At 42.1% G+C, this 14,248-nt stretch overlaps 3 protein-coding genes across 3 annotated transcripts in view; 1 reads left to right on the top strand and 2 right to left on the bottom strand.

The window, feature by feature from the left end:
- Positions 1–6,811, bottom strand: part of tyw1 (tRNA-yW synthesizing protein 1 homolog (S. cerevisiae)) — a 53,425-nt gene extending 46,614 nt beyond the window's left edge. The window contains exons 1-7 of the mRNA XM_085370331.1: positions 6,694–6,811; positions 6,309–6,424; positions 6,044–6,181; positions 5,343–5,444; positions 3,219–3,413; positions 2,775–3,053; positions 484–600 (exon numbers count right to left, since the gene is read on the bottom strand). Coding sequence (XP_085226457.1) covers positions 484–600; positions 2,775–3,053; positions 3,219–3,413; positions 5,343–5,444; positions 6,044–6,181; positions 6,309–6,424; positions 6,694–6,757 — 1,011 coding nt within the window. The 5' untranslated portion in view covers positions 6,758–6,811. The remainder of the gene's footprint in view (positions 1–483; positions 601–2,774; positions 3,054–3,218; positions 3,414–5,342; positions 5,445–6,043; positions 6,182–6,308; positions 6,425–6,693) is intronic.
- Positions 6,812–7,902: 1,091 nt separating this feature from the next.
- On the top strand, positions 7,903–10,766 carry sbds (SBDS ribosome maturation factor). The gene is made up of 5 exons (XM_085370797.1): positions 7,903–8,106; positions 8,274–8,403; positions 8,494–8,694; positions 9,666–9,830; positions 10,031–10,766. Exons 1-5 carry the CDS (start codon positions 7,979–7,981, stop codon positions 10,154–10,156), a joined length of 750 nt encoding a protein of 249 aa, XP_085226923.1. The 5' UTR covers positions 7,903–7,978; the 3' UTR covers positions 10,157–10,766.
- Positions 10,767–12,010: 1,244 nt separating this feature from the next.
- On the bottom strand, positions 12,011–12,697 carry LOC146619328 (claudin-4-like). The gene has a single exon (XM_085371570.1). The coding sequence runs from the start codon at positions 12,695–12,697 to the stop codon at positions 12,011–12,013; it is 687 nt and encodes a 228-aa protein (XP_085227696.1).
- Between the last annotated feature and the right edge of the window lie 1,551 nt (positions 12,698–14,248).

Raw genomic sequence — 14,248 nt, 5'->3', positions numbered from 1 at the left:
ATAATGTCTCTTCTTTTTCAATTTTTTCTTGAGTCACTCATCTCTCGCAAGTCTGTGGAGTGGGCGTCCTAACTATTACGCAAGCCTCCACTCCTCGTCTGTCGGGGTCTGGTGTCTATCAAACCATCTGCCATTTCTCCTTTAATGATACCACTCTTATCTCTTTACTGAACGCACTTACACTGGATGAAGGTGGTGGGAGCTTAATGCCACAGTGATGCCTGCTTGCAGACCTTGAAATGGAAATGCTGAAAATAGAGCTGCTGGATGATGACATTGGAGTGACAGTTTAAAATGACTCAAGAATAACAAAACTGCAGGTTTATGAGGGGAATTGCTAAGTACTGTATACACAACTCATATTTACAAGTACGAATACTAAGCTCTGCTTAGTTCTAAGGGTTTCTGCTGTCAATGTGTGAAATAACACGAGCATATGTATTGCAAAAAGTGGTGCTAACATGTTGGCGGAGGAAGCCTGACCTTTGCTTTCTTAACGCTGTTCATAATATTTCCCAGATCCTCCACGTCGAGCACCGTTTTTTTCTCATCTGGCAGACCGGACTCATCTTCATCACTGCTGGATTCCACTAGATCATCCTGGGGAAAAAAATGAAAGAAGAAATAAAGAAGCACAAAAAGTGGTTAAAAAACAAGGTCAAAATGGAAAGTCGGGGACACGGTGATAAAGATGAATGGCATGTAGTAAAGAAAGGCTCACATATGGTCCAATCCATAACAAAAAAAAAAAAAAAAAAGAAGTTGTGATTGAGTGAGTGTGCTGATGTGGAACACATTTATTGAACATCGTTATGTCCTCCTGGGCTGCCTGATTAAATAAGAAAACTATGTATGCGTTTATGGCATTTCAGCAGATTTATCACGACACATGGCCGACATGTGCAGCAGGAGAATAAAATGCATGAGTGGTACAGCGGGTACATAAATCACCACGATGGTCCCCTCGCCACAGTTCTCAGCTCCTCTCGGTTCCGGCTGAATGTCACCTCTGCTGAGTGTTGCAGACAGAGGGGAGGAAGTCTCAGCTAGAGTTGGCTCTGAGGTCCCCGCTACCATGACAACTGATCATCTGTGTGTGCTGTGATGCATATGAAGGCTGTGTGCGCATGTGTGTACATAAAATGTCTTTTTGTACTTGTGAAATGTGTAATTTTAGAGAGCGGTGGGGGGGGAAAAAAAGTGCTATTTTCATATTTTCACATGATAGACCGGTGTTAAGTGAAATACAACAATTTTCATGCAGAACATTAAATAACGCCACGCTGCACCTGAAAGTGCACATCGCTGCTACTAAATAAGGACCTAATAAGCCAAGTATAACACTCCTGAGAAATTCAGGCGTCTGATCTGATTTTAATCACATTGTTGAAGGAGTGCAACATGAAGCCATTAGCCTGGCCAGTCTGTTTCAGACTCCTGCTTGGAGTTCTAAAGTGCCCGTGTAATGTCATATTACATTATCCTAACCCAAAGGACAATTCTCCAACTAGATGTAAGCTGGATGCTTTCTCTATCTTTCTTTCTCCAGTTCTCTTTACCTGCTTCATTTAGAGTCGGTGGGACAAGCCTGGAGTCAAATAGTGAGGAAATAATATTACAACGTGTGGTATCGTATGCACAAAGCTGTTCTGATGATAGTTAACATTTTTATGTGGGTGTTTTTACTTTTATTTGTAGGCTGTCTATAAAAGATGACAGAGGCACCCTGATGTCACCCATTAATTTGTGAACTCTTTTTTTTTTTTAAAGCATTTTGGGCGTCCATCATAGCCTTTTGGAGAGAGAGAGAGAGAGAGAGAGAGAGAGAGAGATCAATATCACTGAGACATCGAGGACAGTTGTGCCGCATGTACAGCAGTGGCTTATAAATCACATGCTAGGCCCACTCGAAAGCTTACCCTGGATTTATCCCCATTTCTTACTCTAAATGTAAACAGAATGATTTTCATGAAGTATTCAATAAGACGTGAATCACCTCTTGCTGGCCTTTAGAAACCACTTGGACATTTTTAAAAGCAGAACCCATGGCTATATTTCATATTCTGACTATAGTTTATAATCTCAGTCAGAAGCCAGAGAAATCAACATTTTTTCACTCAGAAGCTTGCTTTCACTATTATATAAAAATAGAGACACGCTACCAAAACTTGGACAACTGGTGTGGACCAATAAATATTTTTTCTGTCTGTCACACAGCAGGTAGATGTTTGCTGTAATATTTAAGAACAGCTGAATGAATGTTCAGAAACTAAATGGCTTATCAGCTAGTCATTTTAAGCACAAGGCCAGCCTTCACCCACAAAAGAACAGATTTGGTGATAATTAACATCGAGTATTCACAGCTTTGCCCATCAGCAGGGGCAAAAGGGGCGTTTGAACTACTGTTTTACATAATAATATTAAGATATACTATCTTAAAACAATCGCTCGGAGAGAATGACAGAAGCAAGAGGATGTCTCCTTTTCTCTGTCTGGGTGCTGGTTCCCTTCAAAAGTACAGGAAGAAACGTCCAATGGCAATTAAACACGGCTCCTAGAAAAGCTGCTAAACGTTGATACAAAGTTTCCAAGTTGGCAATAATGAAGCGAACTGATGCGTGATAATGACAGCTGGAAGTGAGAGGCGTGTCAGGCTGCCAAGCTGAGACGGTATAGGCTCAAACATATTTAAAAGCAAATATCTGGATCCCAAAAATGTGAATAATTGAATATTTTGATGAAGACTTTAATAAAAACAACTTTCCTGCCCTTACCTCAGAGCTGTTATTCTGTGGAGAGGCCTTCTTCTCTTCTTCCTGTCGCTCCTTCCTCTTGTTCTTACAGGAGCCCTCAGTCTTGCACTTCCCACTGCAGCTCTTTTTCTCGCCCTTTGCCAGAGTCTTTAAGCGGTTCAGGAACTTGACCTTCCAGGTCAGGAAGTCTGCCTGGATGCTGCCATTAAGACTCTTCACCACATTACAGTCGCCTTCTCCCCTGGTCATGATTCGTCTGCCACTCAGCATCCACAGCCACTTGTCCACATTTTTACACACCTGTATGAAAAAAGCAGGTTGAATTCTTAGTAATTACTGAAAGCACTGAAGTGATTCAGGCTTAATAAACTGCTGAGCTACAGCCTTGAAGCTTTAGACATCCTCTGAATAGCTGACTATTATCAACCAGTGTCATTCTTCTCATTTTGTGAAAACCTTTCATACCGTGTTGTAATGGCCAACATAGACAGAGTTTCCAAGGCCAAACACTGCATATCTGAGTCCTTTCAAGTAGGTCTTCCCATATCTGAAGTCAGTGGATGCCTCTTCGAGCCACTTGCAGAACCACTCAGCATTTTCTGTGGGCTGTCCATCAGTGTAAGTTGCCACAAGAAACACGCACACCGACTTACTGATGCACTAATGGGAGAGGTAAACACAGCATGTAGGAAAGAGTTAAACAGGAGGAAAAAAGCTTAGTGTTTCTTCATTCAAGACTTTTTTTGTCCAAATATGGAAACACTTATCTGTGGGACTAACTAGGGACGAAATGCAGTGAGAGGTTGATACACTAACACTGGACACTAACTGGATGTACTGCTGACACATAATTACGTACCAGCTAGTCCTAATTAATTAAGCAATTACTAACACCCTACTCTCGCCTGTGGCTACAAACTAAGCAGCAGCAGATGCAATAAAGAAGCCAGTTGAAGTGGTATCGGCATTCCTAGGTGTTTTCAGCATGTCCAAATGGAAGCAAACCCCAGGGCAGAACACCGTGAAGATGTTATTTTTCCCGACTGGCTTGGGAATCTATGTATCTGCATCTGGTGGAAGGGAAGTGCCAGAGAGAGAAGGAAGTCTGAGCAAGTCTGGTTAGACTGCTGCTGGAGAAGCAGTGGAAAATGGATGGTGGATGTTTTTTTGTTACTGAACCAACAGTAGCTCAAATCCACAAATAATGCAGTCATCTATTTTCTTCTGTTTACGTAACTCAGGGTCACAGTTGGGGAGGAATCTATAAACAAGAGGCAGAGTACACCCTGGACAGGTAGATGGAAGCTGGAGTATCCAAAAAGGTTCATGGTACTCCGGCTTCCTCCCATCTCTCCATATGTTTGAAATGTTTGAAATAAAATGAACTGAACTGAAACAGGGTCAAATGTGCCAAACAAAAAGGTTCCTTCCTCTGATGCCTGACCAGTAAATCAGTCGCACTGAAGGAGAGATGTCTGCAGACACATTTCACGTAGAGCTTTTCTGTCACTGAAAACTGTATCACTGTCCCTTTGAATAAATAGTTATTTTCCTTTTTCTGCTGTCAACCAGCCAACCAATCTCCTATTCATCTCGAAATGCAGCACAGAGGGACTGTGCTCACAAAAATAAAAAGACTGATGAAAACAATCCATCTTGCTGCAGATGAGCAGGAACATGTTTGCTCTCTGCACCGGCCGTTTGAAGGCTCAAGCAGAAACGAAGCTTAAGCTGAGCTGGCAGTAATAGAACTTGAGGCTTATCACGCCAGTGTTTGCTGTCAAGCTTTGAAAATAAGAGTAACGATTTTTATTTTCCTTTGATTAATTCTGTTCTAATCAGGTGTTCCCTGGAAGTACACACAGGCAGGTCTTATGAGCTCACAGTTACATTTTAGAGATTTAATTAGCACCCAACAGCTGCTTCTGAGCATCCTGTAAACAGCATTTAATTGCTTACAGAGTACCCATCTGACAGCTGCATTAATCTTTCATTTATTCTCTATGATGCCACAGGTAGGGGTGATAAAGAAAAGTTTGCCAGGTCTCCTTAGAGGATCTGTGGAACCAGCTCCCAGTTTGGATTTGGGGTGTAGACACCATCTTACTTTGCAGATTAGTCTTAAACTTTCCTTTTAGATAAACTATTAGACAAGTATTACTAAATAGTAGAATTAAATATTTGGGTTGGCCCATATGCCCTTGAACCACCCTCAGTTATGCTGCTAGTGGCTCTGGACCTCTTGTGTTTTGTTGTGCAACTAGCCTCTGGTCACTTTCCCTCCATATGCACTTACATATCAACACCTTCTCCCTCCAGCGGTGTCTATGGTTTCCAAGATGCACGGTCCCTGTCCGGCTTCACTGGTCCATCAACCAGCCAACTATGTCACTTGTGTGTTGTTTGTCATCTCTGTGCTAACCTTCTCTGTCTATACTTCCCCCATACTCCCCAACAGGACTTGGCAGACACCTAGCATTCCCCTGAGAAGTGTTTGCTCACAGGGTGAAACAGTACAGGGTCTCTACCTTACAGTATAAAGCAGTCTAATATGAAACTGAAAAGCATATTCTGCTTTGGTTGGCTTACCTCATCAGCAAGCTGATCATCTGGATCGTAGTCCTTCATGTCAATCACCTCGGCTGGTAAACCCAAAGACTTCACCTCCTCTGACAGCTCGTTCGCAAAGCCCTAAACATATGGAGAGTCTCAGATGGTGCTTTTAAGATGTCAGTAAAGACTAAATTACCACATGCTGAGTACTTTTCAAAATACTATCGATTTAAATTTGAGTTGCGTTTAATGTGCTTGATTACATGTGTGTAAAATTTAGTGCTCAGAGTTTTTGACTCAGGAACTGGTTGATGAAATTTAGCTTAGCATTGCTGTATGCAACAGAAAGCTTTACTACCACTGTGCTTTGTGAGATGAGGAGTGCTACTGATGCATTAAAATGCAGTAGCTTTACCACGCTAGAGCAAAAATATGCACAAGGGTAATGAATTGTTATTGCAGACTGTGAAAGTTACACATGAGCCTTGATACAGAAACTGTTAATCAGTGTAGTGATTCAGGTTGTCAATGATCTGTAGAGTAATTATAATTACTAGTATTACTATTTTGTTTTATTTTTAAAAGGGTAAAGGGGTTTGCGTGTCAGTGGCCCCCTGTGACAGGAGAGACAGGCTGGAAAACCAACAGGAGGTTTCTGATCAGTCGCTTTCTCTGTGTCTCATATTTTCTCTGCTCTCATCTGGTCACTTTAGATTTGCAGGAAATAACTTTTGTACCTTTGCAGTCCCGGTTTGTGAGCCATAGAAGATTTTGACTCCTGACACATGAACCTCCTTGGTCTCTCTGTCGTTCTTCTTTGCAGCTTTGTCAACTTTGTCGTTCTTCTCTTTGCTGGCATCTTTAGAAACGCTTTTCTGAAAGCAGATCAGTGCAGCGATAAATGGAGCTGTTTCCGGTCAAGACAGCGAGACCTTAAGAAGCACTGCAGAGACCGTTTAGAGACTAAAACACATACACAAAAGGTATGAGTAAGTGCCTCACCTTCTTCAGTAAGAACCAGAGCCCAAAAACAAGCGCAGCAGCTGAGTACAGGTACAACCTGCTGTGCCATAACCACATGAAATAGCTCTCAGTGGGACTGCGGGCATCCTGAGAAACTGGAGGGAGAAAACACATCAAACTGAGTCCTCAGATCCTGAACTGCTTTGATGAAGAAAACAGCCACATCATATTTGTTTCTGCCAAACCACAGCTGACCACATGCAACAACAAAACAGAATTAAATCCCAACCTGAAGCTACCTGCGAAAAATAAAAGTCGGGGGACTGGCGAGCAACGCATGCTAGCTAGTAATGCTACCCTCCTTTAGCCAAAACACAGCTTGAAGAGAGTTTTCAGTTGCTTTAAATATTTAAAATAAACTCACCTTTTGAATCCGAGGCAGAGACGCTGGAGGCCAAAAGCAATACAAATACGATAAAAGTTGGCATTGCTGCAAGTAACTACTTGCACACAGTCTTCAGCACCTGAAGCTCTGCGCAACCATATTCTTTGCCGATATGAATGCTGGGAAGTTGAGTTCGGATCGTCCAACGGCTTGAGTTTGTTTGCTTATGGACATTCAGACTTTTTAAAAAGCAGCTGAAGTTAAATTAAACGATGAAATTCATCTTCTTGGATTTAATTTTGAATATTTTACTCATTCATACCTATATGCTTTATTTTGAAAGTCTATAGAGGAAGTGGTTCTATTACACTATGTCTATTTTGATTTTCTTGTTGTTTCCAGAAGGATTTTTAATTTGTCCTTTTTATTTTAATTCCTTTTAACATTTTGTAAACTGACGCCAGATGAGGAGACCCGGACATTAAAAATAAAATGAATGCAATGTCAATTGATATTGAACAAATAACTGCACTTATGCATTCTGGTAAGCTAGCTCGGTTACAAATACCTCTAGTCGTTTTTGTAGATCGCCCTCTTGTGGTCATATGGAGGAACGATTAAAATATGCTAACGTTCAAATTAATTACAACACTGAGGCTTGAGAAAAGCTGTGAGCTATTTTCTGGTAGTTGTGTTAACTTCCGTGATAATGTGACAACTATTATTAGGCGAAATCACTAACGTGCAGAGAAAAGTATGATAATGTAGGAAGAAAGAACTGCAGGTGGCTTTAAATTGAAACGGAATATTTTCTGCCCTCCAGTGGTCACAGCGGCGAACTGCACATAGAAATTCGTCAAACTTGCATTAATGTAGGCATGACAGCGGCATTAAGCACGTCCGATTATTCATTTCAAAATAAGACTTACACGTAGTTCAAAACGTTTTTAATACTTAACGCTGTCAATAACAATAAATAAGAATAGATTGTGCTGTCAGACAATTAAATATGATGTTATCTCATAACTCTGCAGCCATTAATCTAACAGTGCCCAATTTATGTGGCGTTTTATTTCGAAAATAATAACAGTTTGAAAAGTTAAATTTCATAAATATGTATTTAATTATGCATATATGTATTTATTTAATTTATTAAACGAATAACAACAAAGAAAACAAAACTGACTCGGAACTGATGTTCGAAGTCACAGTTTCATACCGAACAGCCATTTAGGATACACTCGAAGAATACGGGTGGTGTTGTGATAGCGTACGTTTCTTGTCAGCGGCGCTTGCTTCGCAACTGTTTGTGGTAATCGCAAATATGTCGATATTTACGCCAACGAATCAAATCCGGCTGACCAACGTAGCGGTGGTGAGGATGAAGAAAGGCGGGAAGCGATTTGAAATCGCCTGTTACAAGAACAAAGTTATGAGCTGGAGATCAGGAGCGTGAGTACCAGGAGATGTTAACGCCTCCTGTGCCTGATTGCTGTTTTACTTCGTTGTTGCTAGAGGAAACTTTGACAATTCATTTCTCTTCCACTTTAAATCCTCTCGATGGTCGTTACATGCTAAATCAGCCAAAAATGCTCCAAAACGTCATGTTTTCATTACAGAGAGAAGGACCTGGACGAGGTTTTGCAGACGCACTCTGTTTTCGTCAATGTTTCCAAAGGCCAGGTGGCGAAGAAGGATGACTTAACCAAAGCTTTTGGGACTGACGACCTTACAGAAATCTGTAAACAGGTATAAAACATCCCCATACGTACACATTGTAAGCATAAGCCATGCCATTTACTGCATGTAGGCTTGGTTGTTTTGTTTTTTCTCCTGAAGATCTTGGCCAAAGGAGAGCTCCAGGTGTCAGACAAAGAGAGGCAGACTCAGCTGGAGACCATGTTCCGGGATATAGCTACTATTGTGGCAGAGAAGTGCGTCAACCCTGAAACCAAGAGGCCGTACACAGTCAGTCTGATTGAGCGGGCCATGAAGGACATCCACTACTCTGTCAAGCCCAACAAGAGCACAAAGCAGCAGGTGAGGAGGATACCATGTGTTTCCCTTTCTTGTGTTGTGTTAGTAAATGGGCTGGTTCTTATTTAGCATCTTTCTACTTTACCTGAGCACTCAAAGCCCTTTAAGCAGATATCTGGGGAGCTCAGAGTAGAGGTGCTGCTCGTTCATGTCAAAAGAGCCAGTTTAGATGGTTTGGTCATCTCAGGCCTGCTGGGCACCTCTATTTGGAGGTTTTCTGGGTATGTATGTATGTATGGAGACCCTGTGGGGGGATGCAGAACCTGCTGCAGAGCTTAAATTTCTTATCTGGCCTGAGAGCACCTCAGGATCTCCCAGGAGGAACTGGAGGCTTAACATGGAGCCAACAGCAACTTCAGATGGAAAATAGTGCACGAATGGGTGTATTTTCCTTTAAAGTCATTAAAAATCATGTTAAATATATTTAAAAAAAATTCTAATTCATCCATCCATTTTCTTTAAAACTGGTTTTATATATACGGGTCTTGAGAGAGGTGGCTGGCGTCTACTCCATAGCACTAGGGCATTAGGGCATCCTGGCTAACACAGACAGACAACCTCAGGCTCTCATATTCACCTACTGCCAATTTTGAATCACCAGTTCCTCTGATAGTCCAAAGACTACGAGATGAATCTAGAGCACTTGGAGAAAACCCACACAGACACAGGAAGAACAAGCAGACCCCACTAGAAAGTTCAAGCCAGGAAGCTTCATATTTTTTCAGTAGTTTGAGTTTTGTGTCTAAAACAAATAAATAGACGAGAGTGAATTCAAAGTCTTTTGCCAGTGACAAGTAAACAAAGAGCAACTAAATGTTTGAAGCTCGGTGATCACACATACTCTGCCCCTCTGACTTCAGTTTGTTGGTGTGGAAGTTGTTGCAGTTATAATCTGTGTATTTCAGGCCTTCTCTGCAGTGAATGATGATGCTTTTTTACATCATTGATAAACAGATGTGTGCTGTTGTTTTCAGGCCCTGGAGGTGATTCGGCAGCTGAAGGAGAGCATGGAGATCCAGAGAGCCCACATGAGGCTGCGGTTGGTGCTGCCAGCCAAAGAGGCCAAGAGGCTGAAGGAGAAGCTGAAACCGCTCCTGCAGGTCGTGGAGAGTGAGGATTTTGATGAGGAGCTGGAAATGGTGAGCGGCGTTTAATGGTATTTGTGGTTGTGACTGAATAATCTCTACTTTCATTCAATAATATGAACAATTCCATGAAGCTCTGCAGATCAGCTTTGTGTTTTTTAAACTGAAATTTTGTCTCTTACCATATTATAATGTAAAGCCAATATTATTATCCCTTTATTACTCTTTATTTTTCCCGGGTGTGCGTCTGTCAGGTGTGTCTGGTGGATCCCGGCTGCTTCAGGGAGATCGATGAGCTGATCCGCTGTGAGACTAAAGGCCGAGGCTCTCTGGAGGTTCTCAGTCTCAAGGATGTGGAGGAGGGAGATGAGAAACTATAGTAACCCTGCCCGTCAGAACTCTGCACCTTATCCACACTAACACGCTTCATTAGGGCACACAGACTGCAAACTCATGAAAAAAAATCTATGTTTATGGTCTGATTTATCACAATTTCAGCCACTTTCACCCTGTAAGGATTAATTTGACTGAAAGAAGTTATAATTTGCTGAGTGGAATATATTTTGAAAGCAGGTTTGAGAATTTATGCCTGAACTTTAAAGTCGGTGCTTATTTCTGATGTTTTTTCTTTTATTTATTCACTTTTTTTTAAGTCGATTACTAATTTAGCAGAACGTCTACACAAAGTCGTGTGCCATGTAGTCGCGCTCAGTATCCCATCCTATTATCTGTGGATCATTTCTTTATCCTGGTAAATTCTATTTTATTATAATAAGTTTGGTCTGTAATAAACACTATACAAAATATTATCTCTTGGGGGATTTTTCTCATATACGCTGCTTTGCAGAGGCGGCGCAGTGGTGCAGTGGTTCACACTGTCTGCTCACAGCAACAGGGTTCCTGTTGCCTTTTACCTAATGACAGCTGGGAGGGGCTCCAGGCCCCCAAGACCCAGAATTGGTAAAGCAATTAAGAGGATGGATAGTAAACCAGCACAGGGTAATGACAAATTCACCTCTGTTTTATTCTTTAAGAAAAAAAATAATGTACAGAATTCCATGGAATATCCTGTTTATCTTAAAGGTGTTCAGAAAGGTGACAATACAGCATTTGTAAATATCATTAGTAGAAGAAACTATAAAGTAAAAGTGAGATGCAGCCCAAAGAGTGATGCAACTGTTGTTGTTTTTTTAATTAGAAGTCAAACAAAAGAAATACAGCTGAGAAATCAGATCCTCGTTCACACATGAATATCAGAGACTGTCAAATTCAGAATGAGGATATTTTCCACAGTTTTCCTTTCTCACATGCAGCACACACAGGAAACGGTTCACTTCTGCTTGTTGGATTATAATCTATGCTTTTGGCACATCGGCTTAATCCGATATAACGCAGACTTTTTTCTGTCCAGCAGCGTCACACGTTTGAGCTCTCGTATGCACTCCTGCTGGGTGATGCTGGGTGATGTTGGGTGAGGTTGTAGCACCTGATGTGGTGCTGGTAAACTTTAATCCGTGCAATGATATCCAGATGCTGGCGTTCTTCTAGAAGACTGTAATTCATGCTTGTTTCTCACTGCTTATTGTGTGAGTAGGATGAGTACGTTTATGGTCTTATTCGCCACTGGGCCACAAATATTCATCTATTCAGAGACTCTGGCTTTATTTCCATCAAACATTTTCAAAAGACTGAAAAACTGATGGTTATATGATTTTTAAATTGCCCCTCACACCTCTTCATCTGCTCAGTGGCATAACTAGTTAAAAGAAAAAAAGTCAAACAACTTTATTAAAACATGTTTCTGAATAATTTGCAGTGCTTTTCTGTGTCCAACAGTTCAGTCCATGTAAAGTTGTATTGCTTTATTTACACAGTAAAATGTATTTGTGCGATAAGTTTTGGGATCGTTATTATCGGTCAGAATTGGTAATTTCATCAAGTAATGCAACAGACACCCAAAAGAAAGTAATTTAAACTGTATAACAGTACTGCATTATGAACAGTTTGCTATCTTCACTGGAGGTGAAAACACTGCAAAGCAACATGCAAAGTTAGTCCTGCCCACATCCCTATCAGTGAAACTAGCCCCATGATAAATGACTTTCCAGTGCTGTGTTCATTACTTTTAAGCCAGTGCATCATTACCTAACCTGCAGCCACAAGTTTTCTTCAGCTCTTTGCTGATTTTCCAGTTTAATCCCTCACGCTCGGTTAAATATTGCATCACAGTCCTCTCATATAGGCTCTGATCTGCGTTCGTACTGGCTGTGTGTGAACGTAGTCCTGTTGATCCTGCTCAGTGGGTGACTGGCCTCCTCCTCTAGATTTGGGTACCTGCTGTCTGAAGTCTGCTCCTCCTGCCTCTGAGCAGTTGGGCATCTGGTGGTAAGAAACACCCCACCGGCAAGCATCAAGCCAAAAGAGATCCATCCAAGGTAGAGAGCAGGTCCCCAGTCCCTTTGTAGACCCACAGCGCCCTCCAGTGGCTGACTGGTGTGGTGGCACGTCCAAGCTATGGGAACCAACAGTATGATCCCTGACAAAACAAAGAGACTACCAGAAAACACTTTGATCTGGCCTCGCTGAGGGAACCACACCATCCCCACTGTTCCGATCACTGAAGCAAAAGCCCCAGCGCCAATGGCTGCCAAAATCAGGGCTCTCCACGTCCGAAAACTTCCAGAAAGAGACATGAGAGACCGGTAAAAGGAGCAATGCAGGCTGCCATCGTGGGCCAAATCCCAGTGATCCCATTCCAACCACACCCCGTCCCAGTAGGCAGGCAGAGTAGCTGTGGTGTTGTCCACGGTGCCGCTTACTTTCCACAAGGCTAGGCAGCGTGTCAGAATGGCACATAGCCACCCGATGGCGCCGAGGCCGAGGGCAGCGAGCTCCAGCTTCTGCTCCAGCTTCTGCTTCATGCCGGGTCCTCCTCTTCACTGCAGACCTGCCTGTGTAACCAGAAACAGCTGGCTGCAGAGCACAGTGGGGTGGGGTGTTATTTTAACGTGCATGTGCATGTGTGAGGCAGAGATCATTTGCTTGTGCGCCTGTTTGTTTTGCATGCCGTGTTCAGAGAGAGGAAACCAGTTCTTTGGTATTCTTGAAAAGAAGGCACCGCGTGTCTACGGCTGGGTGGAGGAGGGAAATCCCTGTTTGCCCTACCATGGTTTCAAAACAATCGCTTTCTCACAGTTTCTCAGCAGAGGGGGAAAACAAAGCTTCTTCTGTGCGCTCATGTTTAGCCACTGGCCTGTGTTTCTGGGAAGTAACTTGATCTAAAGAGCCACAAATTCTTGCTGATTCTGAGATTTCTCCCAACAGGTTACTAAATCTCTGTGGCAGTAAGAAAAGTGACAGCAAAATATTGATTCAAATGACGCACGGTTACTCTGCAGTCTTTATTCTGAATACTAAGAAACAAGTCACAATCACAAAAGCTTTCAGCGTAGAAAACATTCTCTGTTTAAGTTCACAAAAACTTCAGACTAAACTACACGAACGCATGCACGTTAAGCTGAAAACACAATTACTTTTACAATTACTTCCAAATACTTTGAACATGTCATGGTTGTTGGTGATGGTGTAAATATTTCAGAAACTTTTAATCTACTGGGATTTTCACACACAGTCATCTTCAGGGTTTACAGAGAGTGATCTGTAAAAGAGAAGATATCCAGTGAGCATTAGTGTGTTGCTCTGTCTTGCGATGTCAGAGGTCAGAGGCAAAGACTCCTTCGAGCTGATAGGAAGGCAACAGTAACTCAAATAACAACTTGTTACAGCCAAGGAATGCAGAAGAGCATCTGGGAAAATATAAAACATGTTGAACTTGAAGCAGATTGGCTACAGCAGAGGACCTGTCCTGGAGAGCGTCATTCCCATCAGCTAAGAACAGGAAAATGAGGTTACAAGTTGCAAAGGCTCACCAGAGTTAAGCTTTTCTGAGGCGTATCATTTGGACCAGCTTTGACAGGGTCAGAGAGTAGTATGAACATGAAAACATGGATCCATCCTGCCTGATACTGAATATGCTTCAGTATTCGAGTGGTAGTGTAGTGGCACTTGGCCCCTTCACAACAGCTGATCATTAATTAAATGCCTCAGCCTGTCTCAGTACTATTGCTGTCAATCTCTGTCTCTGTATGACCACAATATACCCATCTTCTGATAGCTTTCAGCAGAATAACATCCCCTGTCATAAAGCTTCAAGAAACAAGTTCATTTTTTGATTATTATGGGTACAATAAGTTCACTGTACTCCAGAGTCACCAGATCTCAATCCAATAGAGCACCTTTGGGAAACAGTGGAACAGGGGGCTGCTGTCGATGATGTGCAGCTGACAAATCTGCAGCAACTGTGTAATGATGTTTTATCAACACATTCAAAATCTCTGAGGGATGTTTCCAGCACCTTGTTGGATCTATGCCATGAATAATTAAGGCAATTCTGAAGGCCAAGGTGGGAGTGG

This window comes from Diplotaxodon limnothrissa, linkage group LG14 (genome assembly GCF_057381915.1).
Source record: "Diplotaxodon limnothrissa isolate DT_005_m linkage group LG14, D_limnothrissa_male_GT1.1, whole genome shotgun sequence".
Taxonomy (NCBI): Eukaryota; Metazoa; Chordata; class Actinopteri; order Cichliformes; family Cichlidae; genus Diplotaxodon; species Diplotaxodon limnothrissa.
Note: the sequence above shows the minus strand (reverse complement) of the source record. Positions and strands in the feature narration are given on the sequence as shown.